The sequence below is a fragment of the Lissotriton vulgaris genome, chromosome 11 (assembly GCF_964263255.1).
Source record: "Lissotriton vulgaris chromosome 11, aLisVul1.2, whole genome shotgun sequence".
NCBI lineage: Eukaryota > Metazoa > Chordata > Amphibia > Caudata > Salamandridae > Lissotriton > Lissotriton vulgaris.
This window is the reverse complement of record NC_141699.1, coordinates 85,302,298-85,324,777: the sequence shown is the minus strand read 5'-3', so window position 1 is coordinate 85,324,777 and position 22,480 is coordinate 85,302,298. Positions and strand designations below refer to the sequence as shown.

The following is a 22,480-nucleotide window of genomic DNA, read 5'->3' as shown; positions in this document are numbered from 1 at the left end:
GTCTTACATGATATGTCAAAACTACTCAAGTAGAGGGCTTTACCAATTTCCGATGTAATTGTGATGAATTCTTTTTGACACAACTCATCCCGTTCAAACTTACACGATTTCTTGAGTAAACACCTCATACATTTTGTCTTATCTGTAAAGTTTGCTATAAACTTCCCATAAATCTGAATGACCCCCCAAAAAGACGTATATTATCCTGTTTAGCAGGAATTATGGCATTGACAATGTTATTTACCAACTTTTCACGAGGTTTAACTCCATTGGCATCAATAACGTGACCCAAGTAAGTCACACTGTTAGCTCCCCACTTACACTTCTCCTGTTTGTCTGCTAGACCACTAAACAGGAGCCTTTCCAAAACCCCATTTGATTTAACATCATGGTCTTGTTCATACTTGCCACAAATCAAAATGTCTTCATGGAAATAACTAACACCAGACATTTCCCCAAAAATCTTTTACATCAGTCTCTGGAAAACCGAAGATGCAGATTCCAAACCATATGGCATCTGTTTAAAATCTATATGCGCCAAATGGTGTGATAAAAGACATCAAATCTTTAGAGGAATCATGCAATTCCATCTAATGATAGGCCGCCAATAAATCATACATTGAAACCATATTTTTTTACCCACGGTAGTAATCATTCCATTTATGTTAGGCAAGGAATGCCTATCAACCCAAATAGCTTTGTTTATATCGCTAAAATCAACACATAACTTAATAGATTGATCCAGTTTCCTAGCCACCACAATGAGTGCTAACTAATCTGACTATTTTATATCCTCAATGATGTCAGCATCAAAAAGCTATTTTATTTCAGGTTTGACATCATCCCTCACAGCCAATGGATGATTCTGTACTTTGTGGACTTTAGTATGACAACCCCGGCATAATATTATTTGATGTTTGAAACCTTTTAACTTGCCCAATTTATCAGTAAACACCTTTGGAAATGCTTGTACAATATCCCTTTCTTGAACCGTAGCACCCACCAGTACAACGTGTACACCCTACCAGAAATGTATTTTTTTTATGAGATTACTGCAATGAAAAATCCCAATAACTCAAAATAATCTTCAGAAATTATGATAAACCTGGCTACCGGAACCACAAGCATTGAATAGGGATTACCATCAATTTTAATAACTCATTTAGGATCTTTCACACTCAACAATCTGTCATTGTCTGGGTCAACAAGTGGAGATAACAATAATCAGTCATCCAATACATTTGAACCTTTACCAGCATCCTCATCCAACACACATAAGATCTGATCAGCATATAATTCCTCACTGTTATCATTTTCATTAACCTCACTAACTGTCCCTACACAAGATCCTGACCCTTTACAAACATGTGCGTATTGACCCACTTTCTTACAATGTAAACAGGTTACATTTCTAGCGGGACACAATTTGTCATAGGTCCAAAGATTGCAGAAAGTTCAGTCCAGTCCTTTCATTGCCCAAGACAGAAGCAGCCACTGCAGGCCAACACAGCAAAGCACACAGCAAAGTGGTAGCTCCTCCTCACAGCTTCTCCACCTCTTCTTCTTTGCAGTCTTCTTGATCCCAAAAAATTGTAAAGTTCAGGGGTCTAGGCCCCCAGTATTTGTATCCAATAATCCTTTGATCCTCTAGGTAGAGGGTGTCTGTGCCCAGCCAGAACTAGTTATGCCTTCTCTGATGTTATTTCTTGGCAGGGGGTGGAGCCGGCATTGTCAGGGGCAGGACAGGCCATTTGAGGTGCAAGGAAATCTCCTCCCTCTTCCCCCATCGTAGCCCAGGTCTATTCAGTCTATTCAGCCCTTTCCCGTCCTACCTAGACTATGGGAGCCACCCTTGCTTCCTAGCCATCTGTCGTCCAAAACCCAGACAGACAATCCACATTCCAGCAGAGGCACATGGGATAGAAAATACCTACCTCCTAAAAGTGTTTTTTTCAAACACAGAATGTAAAAATCACTTTACTAAAAGATGCATTGTTGGATTCTGAGCTCAGGCATCCAAACTTTTTTTCCACCTAGTTCCCATGGCCAGTTATGTTTATAAGATGTTATAAGCAAACTTCCCATTCTGTCCTATGGGGAACAGGTAGCCTTACAATAGTGACATGAGCTGTAATTCACTATCAGGACATGCCACACACACCAGGGCATGTGCTACCTTTCACATACACTGCACCCTGCCCACAGGGGTACTTTGGGCCTACCTTAGGGGTGTCTGACATGTAAAAAAAAAAGGGAAGGTTAGGGACTGGCCAGTGTGTGCATGGGCCAAGTCGACATGTCATTTACAAACTGCGTGGAGACTCTTGCAATGTCCAGGTCTGAGGTACCTTTTTAGGACTACTCACATGGGTGACACAATCAGTGCTTCAGGCCCACTAGTAGTATTTGATTTACAGACCCTGGCACACTCAGTGCACTTTACTAGGGACTAACAAGTAAATCAAATGACCAATCATGGAAACACCAATCCATAACACAATTTACGCAGAGAGCATATGCACGTTAGCACTGATTAGCAGTGGTAAAGTGCCCAAAGTCCTAAAACCAACACAAACAAGTCAGGAAAAAAGGAGGAATAAGCAAAAAGTTTGTGGATAACCCTGCAAAAAGGGCCATTTCCAACACAAGGAAACACATGAGGACGCTGAAAAGTGCGGGTAACTTCACGCCCACCATGAACAGTTAGCTCACGATAGAGCTCTAGCAAGGCCGCTATAGGAAGTACCTCTTCTTTAAAATCAGCATAGGAGCCACAACAGCCAACACCAAACAGCCATCAAGGAAGGACTGCAACGCAGATAGACCAGCACGATCAGGTGGGAACCACAACATGAGAACCAGTGCCTCCATGAAAAATGCAACTTGAAATCCGACGAGGAAGGATTCCCAGAAATATCTTACGTCGTGGACCTGCCGGAGAGTTATCCAACTCGTCGCCACATTAAATGTAGCAGTATTCTCCAAAGATGATACGCACGACCGTGTAAGTAAAGTTCCTTTATTAAGACAACTCCCCAGAGTAGCCGAACTCCAGCTGCGTGGTCTTGAAACTCCCAACATTCCTATTCCGACTGGAACAGCAATCCCTTGCGTTAATTGTTCCAAAAATGCGAGGGATTGCAGTGTACATTAAATCACAACACTCTGTCCAGCTGAATGCTGTACTCAAGTTGATCGTGTACAGGCAAACAAGGGCCACCCTACTCACAAGGAACCAGGGTATCTATTATATAGCAAGGAACAATGGTTCCTGTGGACAATGTGTATAATATATTTATGTTATTTTAGTGTGTTTTATATAGCGCACAGCTACCCCAACGGGGTGTACCGGCGCTCCTGTGCGATCTTAAGCTGAATTAAATATATATATATTTTTTTTGAGGGGGAATTAGCAGAAGAGGAAAGTTTTTAAGGCTTTCCGAAAGGGGAGTTCTTCATACTTGAAAGGTTTATCCGCCTGAGCGGGTTTTTTTAAATCTGGGAGTAGTGAGAAGGTTTTTTGAGGAAGAGCGAAGACGCCTGGTGTTGCTGTAGGGGGAAAGGCTAGTGGAGAGGTAGGCAGAGCCCTTTCCCCTCACTGCTCGATGGGCCAGTACTAATGCTTTAAATTCTGCCCTTTTTTGTATGGGCAGCCAATGTAGTCTACGGCGGTGATAATAGTTTAGCTCAAAGGCAGTGCACCTGGGTAAAGGTAGGTTAAAGAGAGAAGTAAAATTATACACAACAAGAAAATCAAGGTAAATTGATATCTATATAAATTGCGTAATCAAGTCAATCATAAAAGCTGTGCGGTGTCCCAAGTGAGCATAGAACCTATACATCAAAGGTGGCAGTTTGTGACATAAAAAAATGTTGGACAGGCCACATGAAGGGCTTGCTCCCCCCCCCGCATGACAAGGCCCGAGCCCCGGCCCTCCACGTGTTACCCACAGAAGCAACCCGCACCCCGTCTCATACGGGACTCCTGCCCCCGGACATCGCTGTATCATGGGGCCGAACCACTACCGGCTCCTTCGCCCGGACCGGCCGCCATCTTGGACACTGCACCACGAGGCCGCGTGGCCTCAGCTCGACCCTAACCCTGGGCCTGGCCAGGCCCCGACATCCCGGCACCACCATCCACCCAGGAGGTGAAAGGACCACTTGGCAGGTCAATGGGAGGAAGAAGTGTCGATGGCTCTCCCCCGCCAGGTGCCGATCGCCCCCAGCCTCCCCGGGCGCTGGCTCCACCCCCCTGCTGGGTGTCTGGACTCCCTCATCCCGGACCTCCCGACCTCCAAGTGCGAGGGTCCGGACATCAAAGGGCGCCAGACCTATAACTGGGGCAGCTCCAGAGCAGAAAGGCAGTTGTATCCTGGAGTCGAGAGACACCGTGACGAACTCATCCTTGACGGACTACTGGCGCTGCCGTAGCCCTGCCTTGTGAACTATTGTCCTGCCTGCTGGCGCTGCCGCAACCTTCTGCATCCTTCATCCTCGTCGGGACCTGCTGGCGCTGCCGCGGACCGTTGTAACTACCACCTTCACCGGGACCTGCTGGCACCGCCGCGGACCGTCGCTACCTACGATCATCTCGGGACCTGCCGGCGCTGCCGCGGCCCGTCCATCTAGAACGCCGAGCTCGAGGATTGTGAGCTATCCATCATATCATCGCATCTACCAGATTGGTAACAAGACTGTCCCGCTACCCCCTTTCCCATCCAAGAGACTAGAATCGAGGGGACCCCTGAGTCCAGACCTCCTTGTACCATCCTATCGTACCTAAAGATTGCCTATAAAGAACGTTAAACCTTATCCTTGTGTGATGTACATCTGTGGGGGGGAAGTTACTCGTCTGTACGATCACTGGAGACGGCTCTCCCCGGAGACCTCTCCTCTTGTCCTCGGCCGACCCTCCCGGTCCGTCTAACATTGGTGGCCAGCGGCGCGATCCGAATCAACGCGTAATCGTACAGAGAGTTACTCACCCCACGACTAAACCACAATGACAACCAAAGAAAGCGGATCCACCGAGAAATTCCAGATGGAGAAATTGGAAGAGTACAACCATCGTGAGTTGAAACAATTCTGCATTGAACTAGGCATTGCTACCACCGGTCTGAGCACTAAAGACGATTTCAAGCACGCCATTGAGTCTTGGGCCGAAACCGGGGCCGCCAGACCCCCGGACCAAAACGTTGCAGCATCAGAGAGGAACACCACGGCTCCCGAGGAGCGAAGAACAGGTATCTCGCAGGAGGAGATCCAAGAGAGAGAAAGAAGCAGACTACATGAGTTAGAAATGGCACGGCTCAAAATGGACGGTGAACTGAAATTAGCCGAACAAAAACTGAACCTCGAACATCTGCGACTCCGAGAAGAACGGGAAGAAAAACAGAGGCAAAGAGAGCTCGAAGAAAAGAGACTAGCGTACGAACACGAGCGCAAACTGGCAGAATTAGACCTACGGAAGCAAAACAAAGAACTAGGAGTGCCCGAGCAACCGCGCACCCCAGGAGCAACAGAGAAAAAGGTCCACATCCCCAAGGATGTCGTCCGAGAGTATTTCCGAGATGACGACATACAACAGTGGTTCAAGGCCTACGAGATCGCCATGACCTCCCACAGGATCGACCGAAGTGACTGGGGAGCCGGTCTATGGGGGAGGTTCGTCAATGAAGGTCGCAATGCCCTGTTACAACTCCCCGACCACCTGATGACATCCTATGACCACATGAAGGCTGCCCTCCTCACCCGATATGGGCTCACACCCGAAATGTACCGCCAGAGGTTCCGAGACTGCACCCGGATCCCGGGTACGACTTGGGTGGAATATGTGAACTATTTCAGCCGAGCCTTCGAGGGTTGGATCAAGGGGAGCCACGTAACAACCTACGAACAACTTTTTAATCTCATGGTGTGGGAGCACCTCTCCAACAACTGCTTCGTCGAGCTCAGGCAGCACCTCCTCGACAGTAAATTGACTGACCCACGACAGCTCGCCGCCGAGGCTGACCGATGGGAGAGCGCCCGAGTGGGCCGGAGCGGGCCGCACGAACAGAACAGAAACAACCAAGGTCAGCACCGTCCCCGAGGAGGAGGAGGAGGCCAGGGACGAGGAAGAGACACCGTCCCGGCCGCTCCCGCGGCCAGCACTCAGCCCCCGGCCGGCCGGGGCAACACCCCGATGCGCCCGGGGTTCTGAGCCAATGTCACGTGTCACCGATGCCAGCGAGTCGGCCACTACGCCAACGACCCGAACTGTCCACAGAACCAAACTCCGAGGCCCCGCCAGGTAGCTGCCGCCGCCCTGGGGGGAGAGCAAATCTCTGAAGAACAGGAAGAGTGCGAACAAGAACAACAAGAGTGGGAACCGGCCGCCATGGTTCTAGCATGCCTAGGGGGAAGAGACATGATCCCGCGGGCTCCCCTACCCGCAAACACCAGAAAATATAGTCAGTGGGTGAACATTAATGGGCGCAGGGCCGAAGCGCTACGTGACACGGGGGCCAGCGTGACGGCCGTCCGCTGTCACCTGGTGACCCCAGAACAGATCCTGCCGAACATTCTCTGCCCCGTCCGTTCAGCCGACAATTCCGAGAGTCTGTGTCGGATGGCCTGCGTCCCCTTCGAATGGGGAGGAGTCTCCGGCATGTTGAAGGTGACGGTCCGAGACGATGCCCCCGTGGACTGTCTCCTGGGGAATGATCTGGAGAGTTCCCCGTGGGCCGCCGTGGAAAGGAGAGAACACCTGGGGATGCTGGGCCTCCCGGACTGGGCGTGCGTAACCACCCGGTCCATGGCCGCCCGGGCCATCCCCCAACCTGAAGAAACCGAATGTCCCGCACCTCCTCCTCCGATCGCTCCAGTGGAGGACATCGACCATACCGACCCCCCAGAGCACACCCCCGAAGGGGCCACTCAGCTCCAGGACCTTCCCGATCTGGCTCAGTGGCGTCAGGAAGGGGGGCCCACCCAGGAGCAGTTACGACAAGAACAGAAGACCTGTCCCTCCCTCGAGGGACTCCGCCAGCAAGCCCTCGCCCAGAGCGCAGGGGACACCACCGGAGCCCATTGGATCTATTGGGACAACGACCTGTTGTACAGTGAACAGAGAATCGCGGAGTTAGGGGCCAGTCCAGTGCTGGTGGTGCCCCTCCGTCGCCAGTGGGATGTGCTACTGCCGTGCCTCCTCTTCGCATATCGAGAAGTCCCCCAGAAGTCCCTCGGCTTCAGCCCGTTCAAACTCTTGTACGGACACCCTGTGCGAGGGCCCCTCAGCCTAGTCAAAGAAGGTTGGGAGATGGCCCCCCTGACGACCCCTCCAGATGTCTTCAAGTACCTCCTGACCCTACGCAATCAGACCAGGCGATTCAGAGAAATGGCGAAAGCGAACCTTGAGGCCAGTCAGGAGGACATGAAAAAATGGTACGATCAAAATGCCTCCTCCATCGAATTCGAACCTGGCCAACAAGTGTGGGTGATGTCCCCCACCGAACCATGTGCCTTGCAGGACAAGTGGACGGGGCCCTTCAAAGTGGTCGAGCGCAAGAGCCCCGTCACCTATCTCATCGATATGGAATCTCCACGGAACCCCCTCCGGGTCCTCCACGCCAATAGACTCAAACCCCACTTTGTGCGCTCGGAGCTCAGTCTCCTGATGGCTACAGACAGCGGAGCGGAAGAAGACTCCGAGCCCCTCCCTGATCTCCTAAAGACCCGTGAGAAGGATGGTTCCGTGGACGGGGTCCAACTCTCAGATGCCCTCACCCCGGAACAGCGCCAAGGCTGCCGGGACCTCCTGCTGCAGTTTGCGACCCTGTTTTCCCTCACCCCAGGGGTCACCCCCTGGTGCGTGCACGACCTGGACACGGGGGACAGTCCCCCTATCAGACATCGGGCGTACCGCGTACCAGATCGGGTACGGGCCTGCATCCAAGAGGAGGTGTCAAAGATGCTCACGCTCTGGGTCATCGAGCCTTCGGACAGCCCCTGGGCCAGCCCGGTCGTGCTGGTCCCCAAAGCTGCTGCCCCCGGCACCACCCCTGAGCTCCGATTCTGCGTCGACTATCGGGGCCTGAACGCTGTCACCAGGACTGACGCTCATCCCATCCCCCGAGCGGATGAACTGATCGACCGCATGGGGGCTGCCCGCTACCTCAGCATCTTCGACCTGACAGCGGGCTACTGGCAGATCGGTCTCACACCCCAGGCTCAAGAACGATCCGCCTTTTCCACCCCCGATGGCCACTACCACTTCAAAGTCATGCCCTTCGGCATGAAGAATGCTCCAGCTACTTTCCAGCGACTGGTAAACCAGGTCTTGGCGGGACTCGAGGAGTTCAGCGCCGCCTACCTGGACGCTATCGCTGTGTACAGCCGCCACTGGTCCGACCACCTCCACCACCTCCGAGAGGTCCTGCAGGCCCGCCAACGGGCCGGCCTCACAATCAAGGCCAGCAAGTGCCAAATTGGTCAGGGGTCCGTAACCTATCTCGGACACCAGGTGGGAAGCGGTCTGGTGGCCCCGCTTCAACTCAAGATCGCTGCCATCCAGTCCTGGCAGCCCCCCGTCACGCAGACCGAGGTCCGAGCCTTCTTGGGGCTCACCGGCTATTACCGGCGGTTCGTGAGGGACTATGGCAGCATTGTGGGACCCCTCACGGAACTCACATCCAAAAATCAACCGAAGAAGGTCAACTGGACCCCAAACTGTCAAGCGGCCTTCGAAAAGCTGAAGGCCGCCATGTGCACTGCCCCTGTGCTCCAGGCCCCCGACTACAGCCGGGAATTCCTCGTACAAACGGATGCCTCCGACCATGGCATTGGGGCAGTCCTCTCCCAGTTGAACCCCGAAGGACTTGACCATCCAGTGGCCTTCATCAGCAGACGTCTCCTGGCCCGAGAACAACGCTGGAGCACCATCGAGAGGGAGGCCTTCGCAGTGGTATGGGCCCTCAAAAAGCTCCGGCCCTATCTCTTCGGTACCCACTTCCGGGTGCAGACAGATCATCGGCCCCTGCAGTGGTTAATGCAGATGCGGGGGGAAAACCCAAAACTATTGCGTTGGTCCATCTCCCTGCAGGGGATGGACTTCACTGTGGAACATCGACCTGGCCAAGACCACGCCAACGCAGATGGCCTGTCACGATTTTTCCGCCTCGACGAGGAGAGTCCCCAAGAGGATGGGTGACTATCCCTGCCTTCGGCTGGGGGGGACGCATGTTGGACAGGCCACATGAAGGGCTTGCTCCCCCCCCGCATGACAGGGCCCGAGCCCCGGCCCTCCACGTGTTACCCACAGAAGCAACCCGCACCCCGTCTCATACGGGACTCCTGCCCCCGGACATCGCTGTATCATGGGGCCGAACCACTACCGGCTCCTTCGCCCGGCCCGGCCGCCATCTTGGACACTGCACCACGAGGCCGCGTGGCCTCAGATCGACCCTAACCCTGGGCCTGGCCAGGCCCCGACATCCCGGCACCACCATCCACCCAGGAGGTGAACGGACCACCTGGCAGGTCAATGGGAGGAAGAAGTGTCGATGGCTCTCCCCCGCCAGGTGCCGATCGCCCCCAGCCTCCCCGAGCGCTGGCTCCACCCTCCTGCTGGGTGTCTGGACTCCCTCATCCCGGACCTCCCGACCTCCAAGTGCGAGGGTCCGGACATCAAAGGGCGCCAGACCTATAACTGGGGCAGCTCCAGAGCAGAAAGGCAGTTGTATCCTGGAGTCGAGAGACACCGTGACGAACTCATCCTTGACGGACTACTGGCGCTGCCGTAGCCCTGCCTTGTGAACTATTGTCCTGCCTGCTGGCACTGCCGCAACCTTCTGCATCCTTCATCCTCGTCGGGACCTGCTGGCGCTGCCGCGGACCGTTGTAACTACCACCTTCACCGGGACCTGCTGGCACCGCCGCGGACCGTCGCTACCTACGATCATCTCGGGACCTGCCGGCGCTGCCGCGGCCCGTCCATCTAGAACGCCGAGCTCGAGGATTGTGAGCTATCCATCATATCATTGCATCTACAAGATTGGTAACAAGACTGTCCCGCTACCCCCTTTCCCATCCAAGAGACTAGAATCGAGGGGACCCCTGAGTCCAGACCTCCTTGTACCATCCTATCGTACCTAAAGATTGCCTATAAAGAACGTTAAACCTTATCCTTGTGTGGTGTACATCTGTGGGGGGGAAGTTACTCGTCTGTACGATCGCTGGAGACGGCTCTCCCCGGAGACCTCTCCTCTTGTCCTCGGCCGACCCTCCCGGTCCGTCTAACAAAAAGGTTTCAAATGATGCAGAAACGACCGTGACGTAGATATACAGAAGTTATTAGCAGCCTTCTAGAACAATGATAAGGGTTGGAGGATGGTTTGTTTTTAAATGTGTGTCTCTTGATTGACTTGATTACGTAATTTATATAAATAGCAATTTACCTTGTTGTGTATAAATTTACTTCTCTCTTCAACTTACCTTTACCCTGGAGCACTGCGTTTGAGCTAATTCTGGTGCTTGCGAATACACCACCACTGAAAACAGGGCAGATTGAGTCTCCAGATTCCTTACGAAATAAGGCTCTGCAGTGGCTGAGTAACAATATGCATATATCTCCTTGGGGCAAAGAAAAGTTATCAGACGATCTCCTTACAGCAAGAAGGGTTAAGTGGATAGGGACCAAAACAAAGAAATTCCAAGGGGATTGTGTGGTTTTAAATTTCAAAGGCCCCGAAGTATTACCTGATGTCTTGCGGAACATCTTCCCACCACAGCATAGAACAGCAGAAATTATACCACTGACACTGGACTTCTTCTACAGTAGAAGAGGTCTAGTAGCAAAACCAAGCATATTGAGAACAAAGTGGACAGTTGTGGGAAACAGAAGGGCCAGGAATGGCCCATTATGCGAGTGGGGGTTAAACCTAGAAAACCACTATTCTGCATTATCCGACCTAAACGAGTGCGACTGACTCGTGGGGTCTCTCCCTGCCACCCCTAAAAGCCAGCTGCTCCTTGGGTATGATAGGGCAGTTACCCCACACGAGCCTTTATCAGGAAATCTGACCTTGGCCCCTAAGGAATCCTATACCCCTGTTTCAGAAGAACTAAACATAGTTCTAGAGGGACAGATTAGAGCACCAGAGGTGATTGAGAAGTTCCCAACACTGAGGGAAGGTCTAATACCAAGCTTAGAATCTGAAGAAGTAGCAAACGCACCTGAAAATGACCAGTTATATCATCAACTGGATATGCTACCATTATCACTTGTCTCTTGGAACATAGCCGGCATTATAAATAAGCTAAACATTCCAGAATGGGTCGATTTTATTGACCATTATGACATTATTATGCTGCAAGAAACTTGGTCGCTCACCCCAACCTTCCGGCAAGGGTATCTGAATTTCTATGTCCCAGCTGTAAGAAATCGAGTAGGTCGCCCCTCTGGGGGCCTGCTAATTTGGATACGCCAGACATTGAATTGCACAATCAAGCAAAGGTTTACACCTTCTAATGACATCCTAGCTCTTGATATTAGTTGGCATAATGGCCAACAACTTGCCCTGTTTAATGTTTACTCCAGGGGAGTTGGTGGGGGTAAACCATCAGAGGCCATAACAACTCTAGAGCATCACATTGAAATGCTTCCATTGCTACCCCATGTAATAGTAGGCGGGGATTTTAACACCACCTTTGAACCCTTGGGTGAAGAGGATAGGATCCTGGCCGAAGAGGAGGATGCCAAGTGGAGAATTCCTCACTTAGAGGTACCAGCCATTAGAAAATGGAGCACTGTAGCAATCCAACTAAAGAGTTTTTGTCTCTCAAGAGGGCTTAGAGCAGTCAATGGACGGGCACCCTCTGATCTAATGGGGAAAAATACATTTGATAATGGCCGAGCAGTCAGCAGAATAGATTACATACTACTGGATGTAAGGGCTTGGAATAAATTGGTAGATATGGAAGTGAAAGACAAAATAGAAAGTGATCATAATCCCTTATGCCTGACACTCCATCCCTACCAAGAAGCCTCTGAAGACCCAAGCAATAATGAAATGGTGACGCAAGATCTTGTGAGCTCAAATAATCTTCGCCACCTGAAGTGGAGTATGCTCCTAGAAGATGTTTCTAAATTAGAGATTCTTAAAGAATTAGTGGTGGATGAAGTCTCTAAGATTAAGTCCCATTGTGGGATGTCTGACTTTATATACTACATGATGGAGGCCCATGAGAAACTATTCTCCAAAATCCAAAGTTTCTTTGTCAAAACGGTAGTTTCTAATACAAAGAAAAAGGATCAAGGGAGCCAAGGATGGTACGACAAGAGTTGCAGGATAGCACGACAAAATCTTAGCATGGCAATGAGAACTGGAAATGCATTAACAGTTAGGTTGGCGAGAAATCAGTACAGACAAACCCAAAAACTGGCAAAGAAGCGTTGGGATGAGGATTGCTGGCGCGAACTCAAGGAGGCATGTGCTTCCAAGGACTCCAAACGTTTCTGGGCCACAGTAAAATGGGTAAAGGGGGGCATAGCTGCCCAGCCGTTGAACCATGTTCCGAAAAACAATTGGGTAGAATTTTTCCAACCACAATATGCCCGAAATCCAGCCTTTACCCACGATCGTCCTCCTCCACATGTTTATTACAAATCTCCAATATTTGTTGAAAAGGACGTAAGCATTGTATTGGATTGTGTAGCAGGGGGCAAAGCACCAGGTATGGATGGAATTCCGTCTGATATATTTCTATCGGATCGGAATTCCTGGTGTAGTTATTTCACAATGCTGGCCAATGCGGTGGCAATGGGAGGGAAAGTACCTGCTTCATGGAAGGGAGCTGAAATTATTCCCATATTCAAAAAAGGTGATAGAACTCTGGCCAAAAACTACAGACCCATTAGTTTGATCGATACAGCCCAAAAACTAATGGGCCGACTAGTCCAGAATAAACTGCAACAATGGATTGATGAAAAGAATATTCTGTCATCTTACCAAGCAGGGTTTCGCCCTTTAACTAGTAGCGTTGATCAAGTTCTCCACTTTCTAACCATCTACTGGAGAAACGTTACACTAAAGAAGGGGACATTGTATGCAGTCTTTGTGGACCTAAAAGCCGCTTTCGATCTGGTCCCCAGAGAAAAACTCTGGCAGACCTTGGCGGATGCAGGCTTAAGCCAGGAATTGCTTACACTCCTTGTTCGTCTCCACGAAAATAATTTTGCAAGAATCAGATGGGGCAAGCAAGGAGAAGTAACTGATCCCTTTCCGATAGAACGTGGGGTGAGACAAGGGTGTGTCCTAGCGCCGACTCTCTTCTCAATCTATATAAATGGTATTGTTGAACACTTACAGAAGATGGCTAGTGACGCCCCGGTAATTGCAGGCTCCCGTGTCCCCGTCCTTATGTTCGCGGACGACACGCTTTTACTTTCTCGCACCCCCAGTGGTCTCCAAAAAGTGGTTGATGCCTTTGGTGAGTTCTGTGATGGTAGGGGACTTGAACTGAATACCACCAAAACAAAATTCATGTGCCTTAACCAGCAGTCCTCCTTTAAAAGTGTAATAAAATATAAAGGTACTCCCCTAGAAAGGGTGGACTCTTTTTCTTACCTAGGCATCATCCTTCAAGAAAATATGAGCTGGAAATCACATATCAATACAACTTTACTAAAGTTTAGGCAGTTAGCAGGTGCAATTGCCCTAAAACATCGAACCTCGCTAACTAAGCCGGTAAACTGTGCATTGGAAATTTACACCATGAAAGTACTGGAGGCTTGTTATATGGATCTGAATTATGGGGGTTTTCTAACCTGAGAGAACTGGGCCGTGCAGAAAACAGGTTTCTGCGAGGGCTTGTGATGGTCCCACAAAGCACACCCACAATTCCACTAAAATTGGACCTCGGAAGAAAAAGTGTAGAGGACATAGCGAGATTGCGGCCTCTCCTATATTGGAGACGGATCATGGTGACTCCAGAATTAAGCCACTATGCGGCGGCCTTGATGGACGTCATCAAGTTCGATCGTTTCCATAGTATCCCATGGCTAAAGGAGCTCCGGGGACTCCTTGTAAAACTGAAATTGGAATATCTATGGGATACTAAAGATGTGACCAGCTTCCCCACGAAAGTAAAGCTGAAAGAACTATATTGGGAAATGGTGTATCTCACAATGTCTTGTGATGGATCAAGTTCAAGTTTAACATCTCGCTTCTTGGATATAAAAATGTACCCTTCATGCGAATCTTTTTGGGACGTTATTGAACGACCATATGACAGAAAACTATATTTTCAATTTCGCATGGGTACACTTCCGGTGAATGCCTTTAAGAAGCATTGGTCCCCAGCTTGGGACGAACACTGTCACCATTGCAATGATCAAACTGAGCACATTTCCCATTTGTTGTTCTGTTGTCCACTGTACTCGACCCCCAGACGCAAATGGCTAAAACCAGTGTGTCTAAATATGGGAACTCGCATGGATAATTCGTACTCGTTCACTAATGGCAATTACATCCCAATGAAATTATGTACATTATTAATTCTGCACTTAGCCACATGAAATATTATATTTTTAAAAAACCTACTTTTTATATGAAATTGTGATAATGCTTTGTATTCTTACTATGTATTTATTCGACAATCTACGTTTAATATGTATTTTAGAAAGTATTTTATGTGTAGTATTTATTGTATTAGGGTTAGGTGAATGCTTTTATGACAAATGTCGAATAAAGCTTGAAAACAAACGCTAAGCTATTAATATATATTATATACATTGTCCACAGGAACCATTGTTCCTTGCTATGTACTCAAGTGGATCAACGTGTGGGCGGAGTCAACGCTCCACCTTTAGTGCGGCTTCTGGATGCTTTTTGTCTGTGATTATATAAGTGTGCCTACAGCTGCCAGGGCCGGCTTTAGCACTGGTGGCGCCCTGTGCCACAATGTTAGTTTAGTTGGTGCCCCCAACGACTCCCTCACTACCACCCATTAACAGGGCCCCCCAAGTCTCCATATACCGCTCTCTATCTATCAGATGTATTTGATTAGTTATATAGCTCCGCCTATACCAGTTTAGGGTGTTGGAGCACTTTACATCTCACACACATAGAGACAATAAAACATATGTGTGTAAATCAGTGTATAGGAAATGTTACTTAAGACAGAGGACTACCAGGTGAGTCACATGCCATCCATACAGGTAGGCAGTATAGCTTAAGAGAGCTTTGTCTGGAGAAGCACAGACTCAGAATTTAAAACATAACCCCGTGGTTGGGTGTTACATTTAATAATAAGGATTTTGTTTTGATGAAATGAACCCTTTTTGAAACATTAGAATAATGAAAGACGGAGGGAAAAATCATAACTCTCTAATCTATACCCTACAGTTTGCATGCAGCTCTTTCATTTCACTGTTCCATGTTAGGATTGTAATATCTACACTGTTAGTAACAAAAGGATCTCTCTGAAAAAAACACTGATCTATTTAAACCATATGCACTTTGTGATCTGCATGGTACACATTCTTTGCAGAAGGGATATTAACCCTCTGTGCTTCTATAAAAATGAGTTGAAACTTCCACTTGACAAAACACATTCTCTCTCCAGTTAGAAGATTAATCAGCAGAGTTAACTTTACATTTTTATTGTTGTATGAAAATGGCCAGAGGCCAGCAATGCAGCAGCAGGTGCTTTTAAAAGCATCAAATACTTTAAATACGGCGCCCCCTCGAAGAGTCAGCACCCGGTGCGGTGGCACGGGTCGAACCGCCCTAGGGCTGGTCCTGACAGCTGCCCTGTCAAAACCAGACCTAAAAGAGAAGCTTAGAAGAGGAAGGTAAGGGTTGGAAGAGGTGGTGAGACGAGAGAGGGGAAGATGAGGGCCAGAGAAGGAGTGGGGAGAGGGATAAAAAAGAGATTACAAGGGTAGAAGGGGGGGGGGGATTACTAGATAAATCCATGTCACCAAAAACACCAGGCGCCAGTCCAGGGCTTCCCTATTACAAACCACTGCTTTCAATTAAGTTGGTCCACCAGAAATGAACAAAGACTACAACTCCCAGAATACATTGGGTTGTCAAGGAAAAACACTGAACTGGAAAATAGTGCCCCTGCTGCCGTGGAAGGGGAGCGCTGGGGGTCGGAAGGGGGTGCAGGGGGTGGGTAGAGGAGCACGGTGTTGAAGTGATGGAGGGTGAATGAAAGAGGGGTGAGGAGAGATAGAGAGAGTTACGGGAGGTGCATGCTGAGTTTGTGTACCTAGAGTTTGAGGGGCGGGAGAGCACGCCTTGAAAGTTGTGTTTTCATAAGGGGTGTGTAAAGGGGTGGGGTGTAAAGTAAAACAGACGGGAAGGGGCCGGCTGCTTGCTGACGGGCCCGGGGGAGAGACGTGTCGAGGGGCCGAGGAGGAGGAGAGTGACAGGTAATCAGAGAGGGGAGGGACCGCGGCCGGAGGGAGGAGAGAGGGGTCCCGGCTGGGGGGCAGCAGAGGCAGCGCCAGCATCCAAGTGAGCCCTGGAGTCGGAGCAGGATGGGGGACCTCGGGGGAGCCCCCGCCAGGGTCCTGATGGTGGCCGCTCTGTGTCTGTGGACCCCCGAGCATGGCGAGAGCAAGGTAAGCCGACCACCCACTCACTTCTCCCAGCGCAGTTCATTCACCCCTCCACAGCCAGGAAGGGGGTCCCGAGGAGTGACAGGCATGGAGAATCGTGCCCCACCCACCAGCAGCGAGGGGCTTGCAACTTTTCGTGCGTCTCTGCACTTGCTACTGCAGGGAGGGAGGTCTGTGGGCACAGGGTCTCCGGTATGCACGGGGTAAGGGAGACCGCAGGGCGCTCTTTCGGAGAGGGGGTGTAGGGGTGAGAGCAAGGGGGTAGAAAGGCTGCAGGTTACAGGAGGGCTAGGGCGAAAGAGTGGCTGCTGAGAGTGCACATGGCTGTGACATTGTGCTGCACTGGCCTCATGCATGACAGTAGCGGAGTCAGTCCTGGTTTTACAGCCAACAACACGAAGCATGCTGGGACTTGTAGTCTAGTCTTCCCATTCTAGTCGGTTGAACTACAAACAAATGAAAAGGGACCAGTTGACTTTTCCACGGTATCGTACCGGGACACAGGGCTGCAGGGACTGGCGTGAAGATGGAAGGGCGAGGATTACTTCGGGGTGGGGTGGGATGGGGGGTAATGAGGGAGAGGCTGCAGGAAGTTCACATGGGAGAGTCCGTGTATGCAGGGAGCTGACAGGGGACGGAGTGGGCAATACTGAAGGAGCTCACGTAACGAGGAGAGAGCGACCGCATGGAAGAGCGTGCTTATGTGGAGAGAGAGACTGCATGGAGCGTGCTTATGTGGAGAGAGAGGCTGCATGCAGCGTGCTTATGTGGAGAGAGAGAGGCTGCACGGAGCGTGCTTATGTGGAGAGAGAGAGGCTGCGTGGAGCGTGCTTATGTGGAGAGAGGGGCTGCATGGAGTGTGGTTATGTGGAGAGAGAGGTCGCACAGAGCGTGCTTATGTGGAGAGAGGGGCTGCATGCAGCGTGCTTATGTGGAGAGAGGGGCTGCGTGGAGTGTGCTTATGTGGAGAGAGAGGCCGCGTGGAGCGTGCTTATGTGGAGAGAGAGGCCGCGTGGAGCGTGCTTATGTGGAGAGAGAGGCTGCATGCAGCGTGCTTATGTGGAGAGAGCGGCTGCATGCAGCGTGCTTATGTGGAGAGAGAGGCTGCAAGGAGCGTGCTTATGTGGAGAGAGAGGCTGCATGCAGCGTGCTTATGTGGAGAGAGAGGCTGCATGCAGCGTGCTTATGTGGAGAGAGCGGCTGCATGCAGCGTGCTTATGTGGAGAGAGAGGCTGCAAGGAGCGTGCTTATGTGGAGAGAGAGGCTGCATGCAGCGCGCTTATGTGGAGAGAGAGAGGCTGCATGGAGTGTGCTTATGTGGAGAGAGAGGCTGCATGCAGCGTGCTTATGTGGAGAGAGGGGCAGCATGGAGCGTGCTTATGTGGAGAGAGAGGCTGCATGCAGCATGCTTATGTGGAGAGAGGCTGCATGCAACGTGCTTGTGTGGAGAGAGAGGCAGCGTGCTTATGTGGAGAGAGGGGCTGCATGGAGTGTGCTTATGTGGAGAGAGAGGCAGCATGCAGCATGCTTATGTGGAGAGAGGGGCTGCATGGAGTGTGCTTATGTGGAGAGAGAGGGTGCACGGAGCGTGCTTATGTGGAGAGAGAGGCTGCATGCAGCGTGCTTATGTGGAGAGAGGGGCTGCATGGAGTGTGCTTATGTGGAGAGAGAGGCTGCATGGAGTGTGCTTATGTGGAGAGAGGCTGCATGCAGCGTGCTTATGTGGAGAGAGGGGCTGCATGGAGCGTGCTTATGTGGAGAGAGAGGCTGCATGCAGCGTGCTTATGTGGAGAGAGCGGCTGCATGCAGCGTGCTTATGTGGAGAGAGAGGCTGCAAGGAGCGTGCTTATGTGGAGAGAGAGGCTGCATGCAGCGTGCTTATGTGGAGAGAGAGGCTGCATGCAGCGTGCTTATGTGGAGAGAGAGGCTGCATGCAGCGTGCTTATGTGGAGAGAGCGGCTGCATGCAGCGTGCTTATGTGGAGAGAGAGGCTGCAAGGAGCGTGCTTATGTGGAGAGAGAGGCTGCATGGAGTGTGCTTATGTGGAGAGAGAGGCTGCATGCAGCGTGCTTATGTGGAGAGAGCGGCTGCATGCAGCGTGCTTATGTGGAGAGAGAGGCTGCATGCAGCGCGCTTATGTGGAGAGAGAGAGGCTGCATGGAGTGTGCTTATGTGGAGAGAGAGGCTGCATGCAGCGTGCTTATGTGGAGAGAGGGGCTGCATGGAGCGTGCTTATGTGGAGAGAGAGGCTGCATGCAGCGTGCTTATGTGGAGAGAGGCTGCATGCAACGTGCTTGTGTGGAGAGAGAGGCAGCATGCAGCGTGCTTATGTGGAGAGGGGCTGCATGGAGTGTGCTTATGTGGAGAGAGAGGCAGCATGCAGCATGCTTATGTGGAGAGAGGGGCTGCATGGAGTGTGCTTATGTGGAGAGAGAGGCTGCACGGAGCGTGCTTATGTGGAGAGAGAGGCTGCATGCAGCGTGCTTATGTGGAGAGAGAGGCTGCATGGAGTGTGCTTATGTGGAGAGAGGCTGCATGCAGCGTGCTTATGTGGAGAGAGGGGCTGCATGGAGTGTTCTTATGTGGAGAGAGAGGCTGCATGCAGCGTGCCTATGTGGAGAGAGAGGCTGCACGGAGCATGCTTATGTGGAGAGAGGCTGCATGCAGCATGCTTATGTGGAGAGAGACTGCATGCAGCGTGCTTATGTGGAGAGAGGCTGCATGCAGCGTGCTTATGTGGAGAGAGAGACTGCCGGGAGCGTGCTTATGTGGAGAGAGGCTGCACGGAGCGTGCTTATGTGGATAGAGGCTGCATGCAGCGTGCTTATGTGGAGAGAGAGGCTGCACGGAGCGTGCTTATGTGGAGAGAGGCTGCATGCAGCGTGCTTACGTGGAGAGAGGGGCTGCATGGAGTGTGCTTTTGTGGAGAGAGAGGCTGCATGCAGCGTGAATATGTGGAGAGAGACTGCACAGAGCGTGCTTATGTGGAGAGAGAGAGACTGCATGCTGCGTGCTTATGTGGGGAGAGAGACTGCATGCTGCGTGCTTATGTAAAGAGAGACTGCACAGAGCGTGCTTATGTGGAGAGAGAGACTGCATGCAGCGTGCTTATGTGGAGAGAGAGGCTGCATGCAGCGTGCTTATGTGGAGAGAGAGGCTGCATGCAGCGTGCTTATGTGGAGAGAGAGGCTGCACGGAGCGTGCTTATGTGGAGAGAGACTGCATGTAGCGTGCTTATGTGGAGAGAGGCTGCATGCAGCGTGCTTATGTGGAGAGAGAGACTGCCGGGAGCGTGCTTGTGTGGAGAGAGAGGCAGCATGCAGCGTGCTTGTGTGGAGAGACAGGCTGCACGGAGCGTGCTTATGTGGAGAGAGGCTGCATGCAGCGTGCTTATGTGGAGAGAGGGGCTGCATGGAGTGTTCTTATGTGGAGAGAGAGGCTGCATGCAGCGTGCTTATGTGGAGAGAGAGGCTGCACGGAGCATGCTTATGTGGAGAGAGGCTGCATGCAGCGTGCTTATGTGGAGAGAGGCTGCATGCAGCATGCTTATGTGGAGAGAGGCTGCATGCAGCGTGCTTATGTGGAGAGAGGCTGCATGCAGCGTGCTTATGTGGAGAGAGAGGCTGCACGGAGCATGCTTATGTGGAGAGAGGCTGCATGCAGCATGCTTATGTGGAGAGAGGCTGCATGCAGCATGCTTATGTGGAGAGAGGCTGCATGCAGCGTGCTTATGTGGAGAGAGAGGCTGCATGCAGCATGCTTATGTGGAGAGAGAGGCTGCATGCAGAGTGCTTATGTGGAGAGAGAGGCTGCACGGAGCGTGCTTATGTGGAGAGAGACTGCATGTAGCGTGCTTATGTGGAGAGAGGCTGCATGCAGCGTGCTTATGTGGAGAGAGAGACTGCCGGGAGCGTGCTTATGTGGAGAGAGGGGCTGCATGCAGCGTGCTTATGTGGAGAGAGAGGCTGCATGCAGCGTGCTTATGTGGAGAGAGGGGCTGCATGGAGTGTGCATATGTGGAGAGAGAGGCTGCATGCAGCGTGCTTATGTGGACAGAGAGACTGCCGGGAGCGTGCTTATGTGGAGAGAGAGGCTGCACGGAGCGTGTTTATGTGGATAGAGGCTGCATGCAGCGTGCTTATGTGGAGAGAGAGGCTGCATGGAGCGTGCTTATGTGGAGAGAGGCTGCATGCAGCGTGCTTATGTGGAGAGAGGGGCTGCATGGAGTGTGCTTTTGTGGAGAGAGAGGCTGCATGCAGCGTGAATATGTGGAGAGAGACTGCACAGAGCGTGCTTATGTGGAGAGAGAGGCTGCATGCATTGTGCTTATGTGGAGAGAGAAGCTGCATGCAGCATGCTTATGTGGAGAGAGAGACCGCATTCAGCTTGCTTATGTGGAGAGACAGACTTCAAAGAGCGTGCTTATGTGGAGAGAGTTCAAGTTCAAGTTCGGTAATTTGTATAGTGCACTACTCACCCAGAGGGTCTCAAGGCGCTTGAGGGAGGTTGGGTGCATTACTTATCGAAAAGCCAGGTTTTGAGCTGCTTTCTGAAGGAGAGGTGGTTCTGCGTAAGACGGAGGTGAGTGGGAGAGAGAATTCCAAGTCTTGGCTGCTAAGTAGGAGAAGGATCTTCCTCCCATGGTGGATCTATGGATGCGCGGAATTGCGGTGAGGGCTTGATTGGATGAACGTAGTTGGCGGGTGGGTGTGTAGAAGGATAGTAGTGTGTTGAGGCATTCAGGTCCTAGGTCGTAGAGAGCCTTGTGTGCGTGGGTGAGGAGACGGAATGTGATTCTCTTGTTTACTGGGAGCCAGCGAAGGTCTTTCAGGTGGCCGGAAATGTGAGCATGACGGGGGATGTCCAGTATGAGTCTGGCTGAGGCGTTTTGGATGCGTTGGAGTTTTTTCTGTAGTTTGGCTGTGGTTCCGGCGTGAAGGGTATTTCCATAATCCAGTCGACTAGTGACCAGTGCGTGGGTGACTATCTTTCTTGTTTCGGTGGGGATCCAACGGAATATTTTTTTGAGCATGCGTAGGATCTTGAAGCATGAAGATGAGACGGCGGTGACTTGTCCGGTCATCGAGAGGGAGGAGTCTAGGATGAAGCCCAGGTTACGTGCGTGATCTGTAGGTATGGGTGCCGTACCCAGGGCCGGTGGCCACCATGAGTCGTCCCAGGCAGAGGGGGTGATCCTAAGATGAGGACTTCCGTTTTGTCCGAGTTTAGTTTTAAACGGCTGTTCTTCATCCAATCGGCTACTTCTTTCGTTCCTTCGTGTAGATTGGTTTTGGCGGTGTTTGGGTCTTTGGTGAGGGAGAGGATCAGCTGGGTGTCGTCTGCGTAGGAGATGATGTTGAGGTTGTGTTGTCGCGCGATGGATGCGAGGGGGCTCATGCAAACGTTGAAGAGGGTGGGACTGAGCGATGATCCTTGTGGTACGCCGCAGATGACTTCGGTGGCCTCTGATTTGAATGGGGGGAGGCGGACTCTCTGGGTTCTTCCGGCGAGGAACGAGATGATCCAGTCCAGAGCTTTTCCTTGTATTCCGACGTTGCTGAGGCGTTGTATGAGGGTGTTATGACAGACTGTGTCGAAGGCTGTGGACAGGTCAAGTATGATGAGGGCAACTGTTTCTCCGGTGTCCAGTAGTGTTCGGATGTCGTCTGTAGCTGCGATGAGGGCGGTTTCAGTGCTGTGTTTGGCTCGGAATCCGGATTGTGAAGGGTCGAGGGATTTGTAGGATTCGAGGAAGGCGGCGAGCTGATTATTGACGGCTTTCTCAATGACTTTGGCCGGGAAAGGGAGGAGTGAGATGGGGCGGTAGTTTTTAAGTTCAGAGGGGTCTGCTGTGGGTTTCTTCAGGAG

General features: G+C 51.3%; 1 protein-coding gene across 1 annotated transcript in view; it reads left to right on the top strand.

Annotated features, from left to right (window-relative positions):
* The first annotated feature begins 16,460 nt into the window (after nt 1–16,460).
* Nucleotides 16,461–22,480, top strand: part of LOC147679010 (uncharacterized) — a 397,880-nt gene continuing 391,860 nt past the window's right edge. Inside the window, exon 1 of the mRNA XM_086942737.1 lies at nt 16,461–16,615. Within this exon, the coding sequence (XP_086798863.1) occupies nt 16,532–16,615 (84 nt within the window). The 5' untranslated portion in view covers nt 16,461–16,531. The remainder of the gene's footprint in view (nt 16,616–22,480) is intronic.